At 45.8% G+C, this 15,206-nt stretch overlaps 1 protein-coding gene across 6 annotated transcripts in view; it reads left to right on the top strand.

Annotated features, from left to right (window-relative positions):
• The window catches only part of MAP4K3 (mitogen-activated protein kinase kinase kinase kinase 3), a 74,993-nt gene extending 67,215 nt beyond the window's left edge, over positions 1-7,778 (top strand). For all 6 annotated transcript variants that reach the window (XM_027697054.1, XM_027697055.1, XM_027697053.1 and 3 more), the window contains 3 exons: positions 1,522-1,592; positions 4,181-4,236; positions 6,279-7,778. In XM_027697054.1, the coding sequence (XP_027552855.1) occupies positions 1,522-1,592; positions 4,181-4,236; positions 6,279-6,366 (215 nt within the window). In that variant the 3' untranslated portion in view covers positions 6,367-7,778. The remainder of the gene's footprint in view (positions 1-1,521; positions 1,593-4,180; positions 4,237-6,278) is intronic.
• The last annotated feature ends 7,428 nt before the right edge of the window (positions 7,779-15,206 follow it).

Below are 15,206 nucleotides of genomic sequence, written 5' to 3'. Positions count from 1 at the left end.
TTCAAGGAACATCTGGACGATGCTCTTAGTCATCTGGTTTAGTTTTAGGTAGTTCTGTGAGGAGCAGGAAGTTGGACTCAGTGATGATTATGGGTCCCCTCCAACTTGAGATGTTCTATGATTAATTCGCTTAATGTGACAGTAATAATTAGTGTGCTAACTGTCTAGTCTCTGGCATTTGAAACACTATCTCACTCATTTCACGTTGTGTCAGAAGGCCCAGTGAAAGTTTCAGCATGCTAAGTAATGTGCTTTCCTAGGAGTACTTTGAATGGAGTAATAATCCTGATTAAGCTAAATATCTTGAGAGTATGATGGAGACCTTCAGCCTCTAAAGGAATACCTTAATACAACCTATGTAAACTCTGTGAATCACTCCTGCCTAACTCATTTTGCATGTGTGTTTATGCAGTCCATTTTTATAAAGTAGCTCAAAGACTAAATTATATGTCATAGGTTACATAAATTTTATTTCCTTGGAAAGGATCTGAATGAATTAGATTTGTGAAACAGAAAGAATAAGTTATTTTGCCAATTCTCCAGTGGTTACATACCTACCTACATTGCATCACATGCTTTTGAAAGAGAGGTGAGGAGGGGTGTGTGCACAGGTTGAGGGTAGGACCAGAAGAAGAGGAACAGTGGGAACTAAAATAGTAAGGAGTTGGAGGGAGTTTATTTCTGAGGAGAAACTTTAAAGCTTCAGGTCCTTCAAACGTAGTGTCCCACAGAGAAGAGGACAAGAAAATATTGTCATGGAAGATATTACTTTCATGGCTCTTGATGGTTAGGAATGGGGGGAAGGAAGGAGTATGTGTACTTGAAGCTGCTCACTGTGGGAGCTCTGCATGTATTGTAGTCCTCACTGTGCTTGTCACAAATGAACTACCAGTGTCTTATTCTGTGCTGGTAGAGTCTCCAAAGACTACTGCTCTCTTCCCTGCATACCCAGAGGCAGGATGTGAGATGCAGGGGGACAGATTCTGCCTGGAGTCCTACACACTTGCCTTCTCTTTGAGGAAGGCCCTAGACCTACTTCCTTTCATAGGGTTCAAATGCAGGTCTCTGTCACCATGTTGGTGGGAAGGGCTGGGAAGCAGAGGGCTCTGTAAAGCTTTGTATTGGTTTTGCAGAAGGACCATATTAGCCAAGAGTTGCTGGGAAAGTGAAAAATGGCATTGCAGCATTGCTGGAACTCTTGTGCTACAATTCAGTATATATTTTCTGCAAGTATTAAAGGGATTTCCTGTTCAAAGGAAAAGACACATTTAGGACTAGACATCTAGAACATTTTCGGGTTAGGTGGAAATACTTTTAAACCCTCCTCATTAAACAAATAAAATGCAGCTACTTTTGAAGCAGGTTCAGTGATTCCTGTGAGATGTTGTGCAGTCTGTGTGGATGAATGTGATACAATAAAACATATGTTTACAGATTTCAAAATTGCAGTCATGCTTTTGACCTTAAAAGCACAAGTTGATGTTATGCCTTAAAACTGATTCCAACGTTCTTTGTTACCAGTCTGTCTACAAGACAGTGTATTGGCGTTCTGGAAACACGGCATGCAAGGAAGGAGTTTTAGATCAAATGAGGTGAGTACTGCATTTTCTTTCAAATTCTGGCTTCTGTTGTAAACCAAGTAGAGGATAAATGCATAACGCTGTTGTCTGAAAAAGAGTAAAAACATTTCAGTAACTTCCCAGGTTAGACCTAGAAGCTAGAGTCTCATTCTAAGCTTTTTTCAGTAGCTACAAGTATTAGTGGAGCTGTGCAAGAGCCACGTCACATCTAACATGCAAAGCAGAAACAAGAAACCAGGTCAGGATGCCATAGAAAATATCCAAGCCTAGTTCTTGGTATCATTAATCTTCACCTTAAATTGCTTTGAAGACCACTGTCAGTTCCTTAGCCTCTCACATACAGATACCAAAATTTGGGCTTTGCCAGTGGTTCCACTGCTAAGCTTTAGCTTTTTGTCACAGCATCAAATGAGTTGCCTGATGTTTTTTAGTTTCTTCCATGTTCTCTTGGCTTACAAATACTTTGAAGATTTTAGTGGCCAGGTTTCACAAGAAGTATTTTTCCATTTTCAGGAGAAAACTCTCAGATTGACCTAAACATGGATTATTTTTCTTCTAAAGTAGTCCCTTTTTTAGCCAGTTTGATGTGATTTTTAGACAGAGTTAAACATTATAAGTACCTTCCCAAATCTTTTTTTTTCTTGCTGCAAACCTTGTGTCTCTGTTAGTGAAAATGCTGTGCTTTGTAGGATTTTAGTAAGTCTTTTAATTTGGTTGTTAATGAATGTTTACAAACTACATCAGTTGTTTCATCAGTGTTTCATTGGCTGAGAAATTGAGCTCATTATGACTAATTGTATTTTAAGGTACACGTAGGGTAAGTCACACCATGCCAAGCTCAGATACTCCGTGCTGTTACGCAACTCCATTGACTCGCACAAAGCCCCAGCTGACCTAGTCTGTGCTGACAGTAGGTCTGCTCTTTGTGTGAAGTTGAACCAAAGACTAAAGTGGGACTACTTATTTCCAAGTGTGCAGATGGTTCACGTGGCGTTTGTGCATGTTTGATCTCTGGGTGTGATTGTCCTCCTGACAATTCATACTGGTGAACTGCAGCTTCCTGCTGTTAGCACCGACCCTGAGAAGAAGATGCCTGGGCACTTCTCAGGTTCCAGTCTCCTCCTGGCAGCACTCTGCAGGGCTCAGTGCATTACTCCACCCATTGGTACTCGGTAGCTCTGACCCAGCTGGTAGAGGCCATGCCCAGGGTGCTGCAACGCATTGGATGCATGATGTTGTTCATGTAAAGCATCAGGGGCACTGGCTTCTTGCTTTGTTACTGTCGAGCCAAAGACAGCACCTAAATGAAGAACTGAAAGCAGAACTGGGCTGTTGACAGAAAGCAAGCCACCTAAAACTTCTTCTCTGTAGAACATGTCTAGGTTAACCTCTTGGGCCTTTTTAAATTCCTTATCTATTCTGTCCTACTAGCCACAGCCATTGAAAAAAATAAACTGATTTTCATCTGTAATACGAAAAGCCTTCACTGCCAGGCTCAGCTCTTGACCATATTTGTTCCTCTTGGGGAATTTTATACTATGTAGTATGTAGGAAGAGGTTACACGGGACAAAAACCTGACTGACCTAACTTTGCAGCATTTTTTTCTTTGGAGACACCATTAGTTCAGATTCCCCAATATAATGCAGTTGGTCTAATTGGGGATGGTTTGAGCCGCTGGCAAAGTTATTTCCTTACACAATGGTTTGATTGAGTGGGAAGAATGAAACAGGGAGCTGTGTGAATTCTGAGACAAGACACTCAAAATTTGGGCAAAGATTGCACAGGCTCAGCCCCACAGAAAGCAGGAAGTAGTTTTCTTAGCAAAGTGGAGAACTTCATTGTTGTGAATTAAAATTCTCTTGCACGTTCTCTGTGCTGGAAGTGAATTCACTAGGTCAGCTAACATTACTAAGATCTGGGAAGGAGAGAAGAATCTCTGGTTTCCTCAAGAATGTGAAATTTGGCTGTGTAGAAAAGGAACTTTGTAAACAGTGCTGCCTGTTCACAATGTGACATGATATCCTTTGGAGCATGCAGTGGGCTTTGGTTGACTTTATTGAATAATAGTGTGGTTTTTTGGGTGCTTTGATATTCACGTGATCGTAAAGATGTATCACACAAGTGCAATTCACCCACAGAAAACAAAGCTCTGTGGCACTAGTCTGAAATGTCACAATGAGCATAAGTACCACAAATTAATTACGTTTCTCTGCGAAGGTTTTCAGCATATGATCTTAGTGCATTATTACTGTAATTCAGAATTTCAGCAAAATATGTTTTATGTGTGATTTACCTAACCCATTTTTGGATATCCACTCTAGAGTGAGACAAATTGCACTCTACAGCTACCTATTTCAGTCATGGCTGTAAAGAGAATTGCACTGGTAGTTCAAGTACTGTGCTGAGTCCTGCTCTTGTGGGAGGAATTACAGAAAACTTATATTTCATTTAAAAATGACAGTTGCATTAAATTGTCTATCGGATTTAAATCAGCAGTCAGTTGGTAAAATCAGTCACAGTCAATTTTTTCCTCCAGGCTGATTTTAAAAACAAAAACACTTATGCACTTAACATGTAAATACTTATTTTTATTGTATAGATCACACAAGAAATTTCTGATAATACGAGGATATTCAGGCTTCTGGGATCGGACAGGTAAGAAATTAAGTAAACATGGCATGCTGAAATAAAAGAATAATATGTGTTCTCCTACCTTGTAAAAGTTCTTTTTCCTTGCTTCTTGCAAATTCTTTGTGTACCTGTCTACCTTCCAGTCCTTTGAGTTTCTCTTTCTTCAGTAAATAACAAAAAGTCTTCTAAAAGTGTTTATGGGCTTCCAGAAGTACTCAGCCATGCAACAAGCTCTTACTCAGCTGCAGTCACAATCTCCAGGAGTGTTTTCCTTTTTGTACTTAATTCTTTTGTTTAATTTGATGAAATCTTTACTTTCAGATGCTCTGCTGCAGTAGCTCATCAAGATCTGCTTCTGGAGACAAAATGCAAAAAATACTTAAAAATTTAAATATCTCGCTTTCACCTCCAGAAAGGAAATCTACCAGTTTTTCTCCCAGTGTAACAGCTCAGGTCTTGTAAGAGCTCTTGGTAACTCCCAGTGTAGCTGTTCTTTGGTGTCTGCTTTGCAGGACACTAACACCATGTCTGTGTGACCCATCAGATAGCAGCTTGCTGAGTCAGTAACTGCTGTTTTAGGAGTGTCACTGACTTCCTCAACTTTCTCTGTCCTGTTTTCGAACTTTGTACTTCTGTAACAGCCACGGAAACAGCAGTGTTTTTGTCTTCTGGGGAGTGCATGCTGATATGACAGTTTCACCAGTAATGAATTCACAAGTACAAAGATAGGCTTTAATTTTTCTTTTGAGAATTGTCTCTGTCTTATGCTGCTTAGAGTAAACTCATGTGTCATCTTAGAATGACATTGCAAAAAATTACCTTGTAAAAATAATGTCCTCTTCCCCAAATATGGTCCCATCTATTTCTGGCTTGCTCTAATAGTCTGTCAAGTCTGAGACAATGTTTAAAGAGTTTGCACTGCAATAAACATTAATTCCAATTTCTTCATATACCCTTTTCCTTTCAGCTCTCTCCTGTTTTGTGCTTGAGCTGTGAAACCATTTTCCAGTAACATGTCATTTTCTAGGCAGTTCATAGGAACTGGGGTTCTGAGAAGCCAAAAACCTGATGTCAGTCTAATAAAAGCTTGCATGTTGCTTTCTTCTGGTGAAGAGGGAATTGCCTCATGGCATGAGGTGTCATTCCCTTTGTGGAGCACATTGAGCAGAGGGGAGATTTTCTGAGCAATAGTTTTGAAGCAAGCAAACTTCCCTGTGTGAATGCACAATAGGTGGATCTGAATTTCCCACAATCTACCTTCACTTTGGGGTGTTTGTGGAGGAGAATTCATTCAGAGGTCCATTTAGCAATTTGCCTGATGAAAAAATCTCTAACAGTTTGTGAAACAAAATTGTGACTGCTAATTTCTCTTCTCTGAAGAGAAGGGTTTGATCTAGGACATCCCTTATGGATGTAGTCCAGCTAACCCAGTTCCTGTCTACAGTGATGGCTGAAAGTGGGTGGCAAGAAAAAGAGTAAGAGGGATCTTTTCCTTGGGGATTCTCAAGGCCTGCAGATTTTTGTCTCTGGGACTTTCAGAGCTGGAGGAAGTTTCTGTGGGTTGGCTTACATAGGCTCAGGGAAAGACTAGAAATGCTCACAGAAATGTCATCTTTGCTCATCTGCCATTCCAATGGCAAAGGGCAGACTAACAACCTTGAGAACTGGAGCCTGATTAATGGATTCGCTTTGCAATGCTCCAGGAAAGCACAAACCTGGGAAGTAGGGGAGTGATGGACCCTCTTCAGAAGCCCTCACTGAAAGGATGAGAGGCAACAGGGATATGTTACAGCAAAGGAAATTCCAGCTGGATAAAAGAGGGGAAAACATTGTGGTGGTTCAGCAGTGCAGCAGGAGCCCAGAGAGGCTGTGGGAGATTCTTGGAGACCTTGCTCTGTACAAGACTGCGAGCTTGGTTTGAGTGGCTTTTGGACTAGAGGCATCCAGGGAAAGGGAAATGACAACCAGTCAGCTGGATCTTGGGAAAGAATGTTTACAGTTATATCCAGGATTGTTTTTAAATGAAGGCTTACTTGACATTGTGGCTTTTTTAATTTTCATTTTAGGGTCGTGGTGCTGGAGAGCAGGCCGACGGACAACCCAACAGCCAACAGCAATTTGTATATCCTGGCAGGGCATGAGAACAGTTACTGAGAACAGCACGTGGCAGGCAGCTCACCGTGACAAGAGAACACTCCTGCTGCAGCAGCACTTGTGACTGGCTGCAATTGCACAAAAGCTGCAGTAACCCCACTTCAGTTACTTTATAATTTATTGTGGCATGAGAGGAAGACGAGAATTGTTTGTGGTATGGACACAGAAGCATTATAATACCACAGAAGTGCTTAATTTACTGTTATGTAATCTTTGTACATATGCAGTATTTTTCAGTGAAACTTCTTGCTGAAGCCCTACACTGACTTTCTGTAGATAGAGGTCCTCCTGTTTAGTACAAGTGTCTTACCTGTACAGATGTAAAAGTCACTGAGGATGCAAAAATTAAATCGGGGTACTATTATAAGGACGTCTCATGTGTTTATTATAAAGTGGGATGCTAGCAACAAGTATAGTACATTTAGCAACACTATTGTATTTTATTATATGTAATTTACTAATACAAATAAATATTAACTTTTAGAAATTGTAACCAAGGCTGTAATCAGATTACAATCTTGTTTTAATTTCGATACAACACACTGGTGTTCATGTTTGCACAATATATTAAGATGTGATGTATTTAGTCACAAAGGTAAGCTGTGACTTTGTGGATATGACTTGGGCTTCAAAGTTCCTTTTTTTGTTTACTTGGGTAGTTTTCTTTGTGAAACAAACCAGTTAAACACCTGTATTTTTATATTTAATTAAAACTTTCCTTATGATTACTTCTCTATGCTTGAAAACAATACCTTATGGATGGGTGTCAGTCCCAGACTAGTGGTACCTGGCTGTAATTCTGCAATAGATGTTTGAATTATTAGTGTATACAATGATAAAAATTAGTAATACTGTTCGTCTTGCTAAATAGTTTCATATCACGATGAAAAGGAGCAACATTCCACATTGTGGAAATGGCTCAAAGATGTTGCCATTTTGACTTTTTTTTGGCCTTATAACCATTTTCACACTTTTCTTGATTTTAGGATGTTAACACATGGCCAAAATAATTTAGTTACTACCTCATTCAAACAATACAATGGTTACTACGCATCACGGGAACTTAGTTTTGATCAGAAGTATTTTTGATTGCTATTTTCCAGTGGAGTGTGTAAATGCCAAGTTTTAAGCAAAATGCACACATATGACTCCTTTTTTTTGTATATGTTCTTTATATTTTATTGTGATAATATACACTAAAACCAAACTAAATTAAAAGTGATTTATGGCCTGCTTTATTGTTGTGATTGATAATGCTTTGAAATATGTTCCCTAATGTATATAATGTAAAATAAATTTTTTTAACATGTTGTTGTACAATTAGATTATCACCTGCACTGATTTTCCACATAAGACTAAAATGGAACATACTGAGTTTTGAATTCTGCTATTAAATGGTTGTGCCAAACACAGAAGCTGGGCATTTCTGAATGTATGAACGGTCAGATTGCTGGATTTCAACTCAATTTTGGCTGGCACTGGAGGGTCAGCCCTTTTGGCCTTTAGGCAGTGGATATATGTATTTGAGTCAAGTCTTTCCAAATTCCAGTTTGCTTGGTTTCTTCCCTCCATTGCCTGCTTTTCCACCTCAGTTGATTGCAAAACTGATTTTATTTTTTTTTCTTCCAGGAGGGTTTTTTTCTGCCTATGGGCCTCAAGGTCACTCCCTCTGCTGGCCCCATCTCAGCTGTTCCTTGTACTGAGCCACAGCTCAGGCTGTGGGAGAGGTGGCAGTGCAAGTCCCACTGCTGAGAAACCGAATTCTCAGAAAAGGCGAGAATTTGTGTGTGTTTCACAGCACCCTTGTGAAATCCCCAAGGGGGATTTCCATCCTGCCTCCTGTGGGTTGTTCCTCACTTTGACATGCAGAAAGTAGCTCAGCTTTAACAAAGTACAGTATAGCTGATGGTGCTATAAACGTGCTTCCTCCTGTGAGGGTTCTGCAGCAGCTGGGCCAAGTTTCTCAGGCCACTGCTGAATTACAGGCACCAGAAGCTAAGGGCTATTGTTTTTTATTCTGGCTGAGCATTTTTGGTACAAGCATGCACACTGGGATGCAGCTGGAAGAGCTAAAAATAAAGAGGACAGGGTAGTGACATGTGGGAAGAAGGAGAGCATTGTGCTAGGGCAGGCGTGTTCCCAATCTGTTGGTATACTCAGGACAGCTTTGCTGTTCCCATGCTGCTCTCCAGCCTTAGAGATAAGAAGTGAAGGGTTCCTGCTTTTTTGAGGAATTGTCCTGTTGCAGGATTTGGGGTTTGTGCCACAAAACTGCCTCTCCCCCTCTCAAGATGCTTGACTACTCTGCTGACAGCTGCCCTCAGCTGAGCCCAGGAGCCTGGGCCTCTGGTAAATCAAAAGGTCTCCTTTGCTAGACCTGCAGTTAACCTTGAACTGAAACTTTTCTTGAGCCATGCTCGATGGGAGCTTACACCACCCCCACCCTGGCCTACAACTGCGACTGGTGTGTGGCTGATGGATGGGGGCACAGTCAGTGCCAGCAAATCCCATCACAAGCTCCATGAGGTTAGAGCAAGGCCTCTGTCTATAGGTGGTTGCCACAGCTCCTCTAACAGCCTGTGTGGCTTCCCTTTCTCTTTTCCCAGCCCCTTGAAGCTGGCTTCTAGCTCATGGTCTGAGCTGTGAGCAGGCAGTGTCTTGTGGTAATGTGACAGCATGATAGGGCACTTGCCAGCCTGGCAGCAAGGTCTGATTAGGGCAGGGGCTGAGCTTGGGCCTCCATCCAAACTGAGCATTCTTACAGAGAGCAAAGCAAGCACTGGAATGGTTTGTATCTTGCAGAAGTACTCCTGGGAACATGGGAATGAACACTGCTTTTACCTTTTCCTTGCCTGTCTCTCCATATGGTGCTGCCTGCCTCTGGCAGAAACAGGATCTAGTGATATGAAAAAGAAGGAGTTCAGGTTCAAATTTGCATTCCACAGCCCTTGACTGAAACCAAGAGCTGTGCAAGGTGAAGTACATGTTGCTGGCTGCCTGTAGCTTTGCCACTGGGAGCTTGTACTGGGGTTGGGGGAGCCCAGCAATGCTGTGAGCACTTGTGGGGATGGATGTGTCCCCCAGGCAGGGAGCATTGCCAACAGGATGAGGTTCAACAAGACCAAGTGCCGGGTCCTGCACTTTGGCCACAACAACCCCCTGCAGCGCTGCAGGCTGGAGACAGAGTGGCTGGAGAGCAGCCAGGCAGAAAGAGACCTGGGAGTTTGGATTGACAGGAAGCTGAACATGAGCCAGTAGTGTGCCCAGGTGGCCAAGAAGGCCAATGGCATCCTGGCCTGCGTCAGGAACAGTGTGACCAGCAGAACTAGGGAAGTGATTTTTTTCCCTGTACTTGGCACTGGTGAGGCTGCACCTTGAGTGTCCAGTTATGGGCCCCTCAATTTAGGAATGAGGCTGGTGAAGGGTCCTTTGAGGAGTGGCTAAAGGAGCTGGGATTGTTTAGCCTGGAGAGGAAGAGGCTCAGGGGAGACCACATCACTCTCTACAACTACCTGAAAGGAGGTTGTACCCAGGGTTGATACCCCAGGTTGGTATCAGTCTCTTTTCTCAGGCAACCAGCAATAGGACAAGAGGACACAGTCGTAAGCTGCGATAGGGGAGCTTTAGGTTGGACATTAGGAAGAAGTTCTTCACAGAAAGAGTGACTGGGCAGTGGAATGGGCTGGCCAGAGAGGTGGTGGAGTCAGTGTCCCTGAAGGTGCTTAAGAAAAGCCTGGATGTGGCACTTAGTGCCATGGTCTAGTTGACAAGGGGGTGTTAGGTCAAAAGTTGGATTCAGTGATCTGAGAGGTCTTTTCCAACCTAGTTGATTCTGTGATTTCTTACACCTGACAGGGTTCAGCTTTAGAAATAGCCCTGTTGGTTTTTGAAGGATTGCTTGTGAAAAGGAAGGGAAAACAGCTGGTAAAAACAGGAATGTGCCAAAACCTCTTGCTTCCCTTCAAGGAAACATTCCAGCTTGACCTAAAATACTGGTTATAGGGAGTAATGTTTCAGGCCTGTGTCATCTATTGAGGGGTGTAGAAGAAGCTGTGAAAATGTGTCTGGAGAGGGAGACACTAGTCCTCACTGTGGACAGCAATGCTGTCTGCTCAGCATCATCTCCTACAGCTGCATTACTGTTGCTAGAGATCTTCTTCCCTCCTTGGGTGCAGATTTTCATAGAATCATTGAATGGTTTGAGTCAGAAGGGACCTTAAAGACCATCTAGTTCCAACCCTCCTGCCATGTGCAGGGACATCTTCTGCTAGGTTGCTCAAAACCCCATCCAACCTGGCCTTAAATACTTCCAGGGATGAGGCATCCACAATTTCTCTGGGCAACCTGCTCCAGTGCCTCACCACCTTCACAATGAAGTATTTCTTTGTAATATCTAACCTAAATCTCTCCTCTCTCAGTTTAAAGCCATTCCCCTTGTCCTATCACTACACACCCTTGCCAAAAGTCCCTCTCCAGCTCTCTTGCAGGCCCCTTGCAAGTACTGGACTGCTGATAGAAGGTGTCCTCAAAGACCTTTCCTTTCCAGGCTGAGCAATGCCCATCTTCATAATATGTAGAGGTGCTCCAGCCCTTTCATCATCTTTATGGTCCTCCTCTGGACTCGCTCCAACAGGTCCATGTACTTCTTATGTTGGGGGCCCCATAGCTCCATGCAGCGCTGCAGGTTGGGTCTCACAACGGCAGAGCAGAGGGGCAGAATCCTCTCCCTAGACCTGCTGGCCACATTGCTTTTGATGCAGCCCAGAGTGTGGTTGGCTTTCTGGGCTGCAGGTGCACATTGCTGGGCCATGCCCAGCTTTTCATCCACCAGGACCCCTGAGTCCTCCTCAGGGCTGCTCTCAATCTATTCTCTGACCAAATCTGTCAGGCAAGATTTGCCCTTAGTGAAGCCATGTTGGCTGTCACCAATCACCTCATTTCTCTTGTGCCTTAGCAGAGTTTCCAGAAGGACTTGCTCTTGCCAGGCACAGAGGTGAGACTGACCGGCCTGTATTTCCCTGGATCTTTCTTTTCTTCCTTTTTAAAAATGGGGTTGTTTCCCCTTTTCAGGTCAATGGACATTTCACCAGAATGCTACAATTTCTCAAATGTGATAGATAGTGGTTTAGCCACTTCATCCAGCAGTTCCCCCAGGATCCATGGATGCATCTCATCAGGTCCTGTGGACTGTGCACCTTCAGGTGCCTTAGATGGCCTTGAACCTGACCCTCTCCTACAATGGGTGATTCTTCAGTCTCCCCATCCCTGCCTTTGCCTTCTGCAACTCAAGCAGTGTGGCTGGATCACTTGCTGGTGAAGACAGAGGCAAAAAAGTCACTGAGTACCTCAGCCATCTCCATGTCTCGGGTAACCAGGTCTCCCCTTTCCCTCCGGAGAGGGTCCTCATTTTTCCTTGTCTTCCTTTTACCACCAACATACCTACAGAAGCTTTTCTTGTTGTCCTTGATGTCCCTGGCCACATTTAATTCTACCAGGGCTTTAGGTCCTTTAACCTGATCCCTGGCTGCTTGGACAACCTCTCTGTATTCCTCCCAGGCTTCCTGCCCCTGCTTCCACCCTCTGTAGGCTTTCTTTTAGTGTTTAAGCTCCTTGTTCATTCACACAGGCCTCCTGGCACTTCTGCCCAACTTTCTCTCTGTTGGGATGCATCACTCCTGAGCTTGGAGGAGGTGATCCTTGAATATCAACCAGCTTTCTTGGGCCCTTCTTCCTTCCAGGGCTTTATCCCATTGTACTCTACCAACCAGATCCCTGAAGGGGCCAAAGTCTGCCCTCCTGAAGTCCAAGGAAGCAGCAATGTGCTATGTGCCCTCCTCACTGCCCTAAGGATCTTGAACTCCAACACTTCATGGTCCCTGCAGCCAAGGCTCCCTTTGAGCTTCACATTCCCCATCAGCCCTCCTTGTTGGTGAGCAAAAGGTCCAGCATAGCACTTCTCCTCCTTGGCTCCTCTATCACTTGGAGAAGGAAGTTACTGTCAATGCATTCCAGGAACCTCCTGGACTGCTTTTGCCCTGCTGCGTTGTCCCTCCAACAGATGTCAGGGTTATTGAAATCCTCTGTGAGGACCAGGAACTGTGAACGTGTGGCCCCTCCTGTCTATAGGCAGTTTCATCCACTCAGTCTTCCTGGCTGGGTGGCCTGTAGCAGACCCCCACTTTAACGTCACCTGTCCCTGCTCTCTCTTTAATCCTGACCCTTAACCCCTCGGTCAGCTCCTCATTCATCTGCAGGCAGAGCTCCATGAACTCCCACTGGTCACTGACAGAGAGGGCAACAACCTCTCCTCATGCCCCCTGCCTGTCCTTCCTCAAGATCCTGTATCCTTTCAACACTCCAGTCATAGGAGCCATCCTACTACATCTCCAGGGTGCCCATGAGATCACAGCCCTGCAGGCATGTGCACATCTCTAATTCCCTTGTTTATTCCCCACGCTTCCTTCATTTGCCCTTTAGAGCTAATTTAAATCCAACACTTTCAAATTCAAGTCCCCCTTGTGTTGCTCTGACAGGCAGCTACTCCTTGCAGTGTCCCCCAGGTTGAATACAGGAGTGCACCATCAGCTCCTGGCAGTCCCTCCCTGATGTCGACTCCTTACATTCCCCATGGCAGCTGCTGTGGTAAGGGGGTGCTGTCACTCCTTCTAAGCCCCTGTTGCTCAGCCAGCCATTGAGACAGTATGGCAAAGGGCTGCTCTTACCCTCCACCTCATCCTCCTCTCCCTTGCCCAGCGGCACTGGGGGACCCTGAGTGTCTCTGTGCTGCCCACACAGACGTTGTACACCCCTGTAAAGCCACCGCTGCACCAGCCAGGGCCTTTGGTTGCTGCTTCTTACAGCAACAGCAGTGAGTCTCACCTTCACTGCTTGACACAAAGGCAGGACATTCCACTGCCTGGCTCCCTGCACCTCCCCAAGCTCCTCTGGCCCCACAGGACCCAACTTCTCTGGCACTACATCCCTGTGAAAGCAGCTTCCAGCTTGCAGCTCCGTGCTCTTCCCTACACGAGCTTGCCCTGCAGCGAGCACCCAGATGGCTCAGTCCTGCCAGTTGTGGCAGCTCCAGGTGCAGGGAGAGCTCAGGCCTGGACTGTCCTGTGGCCTCATCAGATGTTTGAACAAATAGAACACGATGCCTGCAATCCCGTGTCACCCAATGCTGCTTTGTTTGAAGAAAAGAGATGCTGTAGAACATTCACTGGTTTAGGAGTCCAGGCACCTTCATCTCTGAAGGGACGGGCTGGAGAGCAGAGCACTGGTGCAATTTTACACTTGGTGTTGCACATACTTGGGAGCAGATGAAGATTTTAACTTCAACAGGCTGATTTTCCATCATAAGGTAGTGAGTGCAACAGCTCCACAGTCTGTAAGATGCTGTGATGGTGTCCCTAAATGTGCAAGCAGGCTGCTAGATCAAGCAAACAGCTCTGAGATGTGAAAATTCCCATCTTTCATCCTTGTTCCAAAGCAGAAGTTTGACTCCTCCAGCAAGTGTCTGTTTGGAGGAAACACACCCAGGGTGGAGCTGCACAATGCAGGGAGTTCCTTCTCAGAGGCTCCACCCATGACCTGCTGATGTGCTGCTGGGTCTCAAGAACATCTCCTGTCCTCAGAGCACTTCTCAAACACCAATTGTAAGTGAGCCTCACAACATGCATGCCATTCCTGACAGGAATCTGTGTGACCAGCCCTGGAGACAAAGGGAGACTCAGAAGTCTCTGCCTCTGCAATCTGTGCTGGTACTTTGCTGTCCTCCCACCTGGGAAACTGGTCCTAAACCTTCCTTCCAGCGACTAGTGAAGGTTTCCATACATCCATCTCCTCCCACCGTGCTCCCTGGCAGCAGCTCACTCTTTCCTCCTCCAGTCCCCGAGCTCTCCCTGACGCCTTGCAAAGCAGAGCACAACAATATACTTTTCATTTCCAGCATTGTCCTCCTCCTATTGCCCTCCCAGACCCCACAGACCACCATGAGCTTTGTCCTGTTTAAACCACTGGGCTTTATTTGTATTCCAGCTTTGCTTCTTCTGGCTTATTTTTCAAGAACCAGTGACAGGACCAGAGGGAATGGCCTGAAGTTGTGTCAGGGAAGGTTTAGGTTGGATATTAGGAAAATGTTCTTCACCCAGAGGGTGGTTGGGCACTGGAACAGGCTCCTCAGGGAAGTGGTCACAGCACCAAGGCTGACAGAGTTCAAGAAGTGTTTGCACAACGTTCTCAAGGAATATTGTGTGTCTTGGGGTTGTCCTGTGCAGGGCTAAGGGTTGGACTCGATGATCCTTGTGGGCCCCTTCCAACTTGGCATATTCTGTGATTCTGTGAACCAAGCTCACTTTTCAGTCTCAAGGCCGACTTTGCGCTGCTTGAACCAATGGGGCCTTTATTTATCTCTGATCTCGTGTGGTGCCCCTACCAGACGACCGTGTTTTTAGGCGGGGGAGTGACAGAGTTCTCCAGGGAGCAGCGACACCGCCCCGCGGCCTCCGTCTCCGAGGAGCCAGCCGGCTGTCCCAGACAGGCCCCTCTCCCCGTGTCGCGGTCCCTGTGTCCCGATGGATCCCGCGCGCCCCCCAGGATCCCCCGACGTGTCCTGCCGCCCTCCCGCCGCCAGGGGGCGCGCGCCCCCCGGGCGTCACTTCCGCGAGGAAGGCCGCGACCGCGCGTGGCGGGCGCGCAGGCGCAGGGGCGGGGGGGCCCGCAGGGAGTCGTCGCTCCGCGCATGCGCCCGCGGCCGCCGCCGGAGCGGGCGAGGACGGGACCGGGGAGGCGGCGGCGCTCGCGCTCCGACCCCGCCCCTCGCGGCCCGCGCGCGACCCCCG

This window comes from Neopelma chrysocephalum, unplaced genomic scaffold (assembly GCF_003984885.1).
Source record: "Neopelma chrysocephalum unplaced genomic scaffold, ASM398488v2 Primary Assembly neopelma1_117, whole genome shotgun sequence".
Classification (NCBI taxonomy): Eukaryota; Metazoa; Chordata; class Aves; order Passeriformes; family Pipridae; genus Neopelma; species Neopelma chrysocephalum.
This window is presented reverse-complemented; position numbering and strand designations above follow the sequence as displayed.